General features: G+C 36.0%; 1 protein-coding gene across 1 annotated transcript in view; it reads right to left on the bottom strand.

Annotated features, from left to right (window-relative positions):
* tmem67 (transmembrane protein 67) overlaps positions 1-5000 on the bottom strand; it is a 40467-nt gene that overhangs the window by 3479 nt on the left and 31988 nt on the right. Inside the window, exons 18-22 of the mRNA XM_017453222.3 lie at positions 4503-4589; positions 3428-3530; positions 3033-3172; positions 2805-2945; positions 783-863 (exon numbers count right to left, since the gene is read on the bottom strand). Coding sequence (XP_017308711.1) covers positions 783-863; positions 2805-2945; positions 3033-3172; positions 3428-3530; positions 4503-4589 — 552 coding nt within the window. The remainder of the gene's footprint in view (positions 1-782; positions 864-2804; positions 2946-3032; positions 3173-3427; positions 3531-4502; positions 4590-5000) is intronic.

The following is a 5000-nucleotide window of genomic DNA, read 5'->3' as shown; positions in this document are numbered from 1 at the left end:
TTGCACATCAGCACAGATTAAAGGGGATGACATGTCAAAAACAGTTCAAACTATGATACAAATGCAAATAAAAGTGTGCAGAGTTTAAAGAGAGCATGTGTTCTGATCAGGAGGAATGTGTAAGGAAAACAGGCCATAAAACTATTAATTGTTGTAAAAATTAAGTCATCCCAATGTATTTGCATATTTCCAAATTTTAGGTAGGCTCACCAGACAGTCATTGAAGCAAAATCACTAATCTAGAAAGATATGCTAGAATCACTAAGAACTTTATTAAGAACACTATACTAATACTGGGTAAGGCCTTCCTTGGCTCTCAAAACAGCCTCATTTCTGCATGGTATGGATTCCACAATTCCAGAAGGGCAGTGGCGGCTTAGCGGTTATGACTCTGGTTACTGATCGGAAGTTCAGGGATTCCAGCCCGGCGCTGCCAAGCTGTCACTGTTGAGTCCTTGAGCAAGGCCCTTCTGATGGTTGATGTGAACATGACCCGAAGCTGATGGCCCGTATCTGCATGATTTTATGCATTGCATTTCTGCCATGCGATTAGCTGATTAGATAATCACATGTATGAGTGGGTGTACAAGTGTTCCCAATAAAGTGCTTAGTGAGTATGTTGTTTATTGAAATACAGAATTCTCAGAATTCTCCCATGTACGTTGTTTGTGCATGTTATCAAGCTTGCATATGGTTTTATACATGAACATTTAAAAAAATATGTTCAGTGTGCTTACATTCTCTCCACATTCATACAGATTAGAACCGTTATGTAGACTCACATTACTGATGGAACAGAGATCCACAAACTGGCGAATCTTGTCTTCCACAAAGCGCTCATAGAAAACTGAGAAAAAGATGATCTGGAGAAAAGAAACATATAACATAGCTCAATATGGTGAACCCTGGATATGTAAGGAATAAAACGAGACGGGATTACTGTTGTTTTTACTGCAATGAAGTTGATTATTTTCAGAACATCCCAAAGTGTTTTATGCCATGTCTGCGCTTACACCTTCAATGACATTTTTAACCATTTCTAGTTTCTTTCAATGTGGTGAAATTCCAGCAAAAATGTTGCTGATATGGTGGATGATTAAATTTCATACCTTCCTTAATTTGTTAATCATTTATCCATTAGTTAATTCTTTAATATTCGTTAATCCATCATTATATTCTACAGTCACACATTTTTGTAGGTAACCAGTAGTTTAGCACATCTGCTATTAATTATTTAGGCTTGTGTGTGTGTGAGGATGTAGGTAGAGGTCCTTAAAGGCTTGAATTAAGGCATAGAGGGAGTCCTACTCTATCAGGACTTATTTAAGGCACCTATACCGAAGGCGAATGGAGTTGTAGTCATGTCCTCTTCTCTAATATGATGGATGGAATAGACCTGGAAACTAAAGACGTGTAATTCTCATGTTCTTGATGTTATGTTAGATTTTTACTATGTACATCTTTACTTTCCTGTGAGTTAGGTGTTACAAAAGACACCATGTATTAGAACGAGTGCATTGATATAAACCTGCGATTTAAATTACAGCGGACACTACTGTCAGAGCTACTTGCACAGAAAATTTTCACTCGTTTTTGTAACTGTAATACTGAAGAGACAAGAAAACAACCGCAGCGTGTTCTCAGAGTTGTGAATACTACGGCTGCATTCCAAATTGAATATTACGGCATTTATGCTGTGCTGGTTTGTTTCACACACAAAAAAAATATGATTATGTTTCTTATTTTTCAGGAATGAAACATTTTATATTTTGTGATGCAGGCCTCATGCCCAATGTTCCCCGGCTCTGAATCCATCACGACACTGACCAGGATAAAGCAGATACACTGTATAAAATGACATCTTAGCAAGTGAAAATATAGTCACTTATCTAGTATTTCCTATTGAAATATTACCAAAAAAACTAAATATAACATTATTAAACCTATATCTAAGCTAAAATATCTGCCTATAGTATAAGAAAATGTGAAGCTTAAAACGAGTAAAAATGTCTCAAAATAGGTTTAATAATCTTATATTTGGTTTATTGTAATCTTATAATGGGAAATACTAGATACATTTGACTATATGCAAGATATTTTCACTTGGTAAGATGTCAATTTTTGCAGTGTACTGAAGATGAATGAACGAATAAATGAATGAATAAACGAAGTAATAATGTAACGTCACTTAACACCCCTACCATTTCCAATCCAAATTTTTTGTTATATTTTTGAGAAATAAAACTGCAAGTTTATGGCCAATCTGCACTTATATAGCGCTTTTTTTTTTTTTAACCTTAGCGGTTCCAAAGCGCTTTACACTGGTTCTCATTCACCCATTCACACACACACACACACACACACACACACATACACACACACACACATACACACTCTCACACCAATGGTAGAAGAGCTGCCATGCAAGGCGCTCTTGGGGGCAATCTGGGGTTCAGTGTCTTGCCCAAGGACACTTTGGCATCTGGAGTCACGTCGGCCGGGAATCGAACCACCAACCCATAGGATTTGTGGACAACCCTCTCTACCACTTAAGCCACAGCCACCCAATCTATCTTATTTTGATAGAATGAACGCAGCGTAAGCAAAACAGACCATTTAAAATATGCCAGGATGTTCTGTGAAATCCTGAATCATAAAACACAACATTTCATGTTTAATTTTTTTGTTATTGTTATTTTTGAAGTCCAGTTAATGGTTTAGTAGGCTATGTTATATTGTAGGTGTGCGAGAGAGGTGTCTTGTCAGTTCCATAGAGGAAAAAAAAAATTCTGGTGTGTGGGTACCTGTATAAAACCAATGCAAAGCCACACAGCAGTTGCCACACCGTAGCGCAGTATGCGGCTGTAGGCGGGTATGTATCCCTCGTCTGAGCGCTGAAGCTCCGAAGAAGGGTCTCTCAATGCAAGGCTGGAGAAACTCACCACCTGTCAACACCCCCACACACAAACACGCACAAAATCTAACCATGCACATACACATACATCCAGGGCATAGCGTGCAGAGCAGCTCACCTCCAGGAAGAAGAGCACAGAGATGATCTGGAAGGTGGGGTTGATCTTACGGATGGTCTGGATCTCATTCCATTCATTAGCCACAAAGTACGTTCTCCAGATGCTGACTGTAGGTGCTGGGGTCTTTCCTTCACCACACCCTGAAAACATGCGCATATGTACAATACTGTAGCTGCTGTATCACTTAAGCCGCAGGTTTCATTTTGCTAAAAGAAAATTAAGCCCAGTAAAACATTGTGCTCTCGACACAAATCTGAATTATTGCACACTTCCTAAACGAGAGGTCGTAAAGCTCCATTAGCCTCACAGCTAAGTTGATAACTGTTTAATTAAGAAGAGAAGAGAATTGGAGCATAACATTATCACAGCATTACAAGAAAGATGATAAGAATAACCTTCTACAGATTTATTGGACTTGCCACCACGAGGTCTCTCCCAGTCTATAAAGAATATATCCACTGACATCTGCAACCACAACTCATGAAGGAACTGCACCGCCTGAAGAATATGAAAGTGACAATAGAAATTACACAGTTAACGTATGCAGCTGAGTTTCAGAAATATACACTGCCAGTAATTTACACAGCTGAGATTCAGAAACTTATCCAAATCGTATTTTTTTTTTCCTGTGCATTACTGAAAAACAAGTGCAAACGTTTAGCCACTCCTGCATAATGCATAAAGAGAAACTATCTTCAAAGAAATATCTGGTGTTAATTGGAGTTTGCATGGTTTAAATATTCTTCACTGTTGTATACATTACACTCGAATACAAATAAATTGTTTAGAATGAAAATCTGCTCTAAACCAATACAAATACAGATATGAATATGAAGTGCACTTTTTTTTTTTAGAAAGCTACAAGAAATGGTCACAGGCTATCTCGGTTGACACTTCAGGGTTACATCAAGACTGGGACCCCACAGAACAGAAAAAGCTAAAGCAAGCATTCAGATATAAAGCTTGTGGGATGTTCATTAACAGGAACGTGTGGTGCTAGAGTATTTAGTTTAAATCTAAGTCAGTGTGGCAGAAGTTTAAATAATGCTACCAGTTTGTTTATATTTGGGGGCATAGAACCAACTGAATTCATGAGAAAATATCACCGAAATTGAACTGAAGTGATGTAGCTGAGGTTGATGAACCGTCACAGCCCGAATTCACACACCATTGTGTCCAGGGACATAGTGGAGGGGTTCATATTTAATAATAATAATATTATTAATAATAATAATAATAATAATAATAATATTAATAATAATAATAATAATAATAATAATTATAATAATAACAACAACAATAAAATAATAATAATTATTATTCTTATAATTATTATTATTATTATTATTATTATTATTATTATTATTATTATTATTTCAGGTTTAAATCAAAATACAAATTCAGATATCTGGAGCACTAAACAGATGACTACAGAAAGTGGAATTGCGTTACACACCTATTATATATTACCTTAAGTGCAAAAGCACATCCAACATATATCACAAAACTGTCCTCTTGAGCTGGTAATGGCAACAATACAGACACAAATTGCTGAGCCTGTAAGACAGAAGGAAAAAAAAAGCTAACTACTTAATCAGAATTTCCTACACAGCGTGGACAAAATATTGAACAAAAATATCAGAAGAGCAAAAAAAAAGAAAAATACACACTTGTTGATATTATCAATATACTGTACAGCGTATATACATCTACAATGTAGAGTCTGTATATACTCTTATTCCAACTGTGTACCACATTTTATACCAAAGCTTTAAAACATTTTTTAAATGAAATAAAAAATAAAATAAAAAACTTCTGCAAGTGTAAAGAACATCTCTATAAATAATGCAGTGTTTACAGTGTTAATATTATTCGTTATGTTATAGTTACAGGTAATAAAGCACTGACATAAAGTTCGGCCAATTTGGCCTTTTTTCATATTAGAGATCAACCCAATATACAAAATTC

This window comes from Ictalurus punctatus, chromosome 23 (assembly GCF_001660625.3).
Source record: "Ictalurus punctatus breed USDA103 chromosome 23, Coco_2.0, whole genome shotgun sequence".
NCBI classification, from domain to species: domain Eukaryota; kingdom Metazoa; phylum Chordata; class Actinopteri; order Siluriformes; family Ictaluridae; genus Ictalurus; species Ictalurus punctatus.
This window is presented reverse-complemented; position numbering and strand designations above follow the sequence as displayed.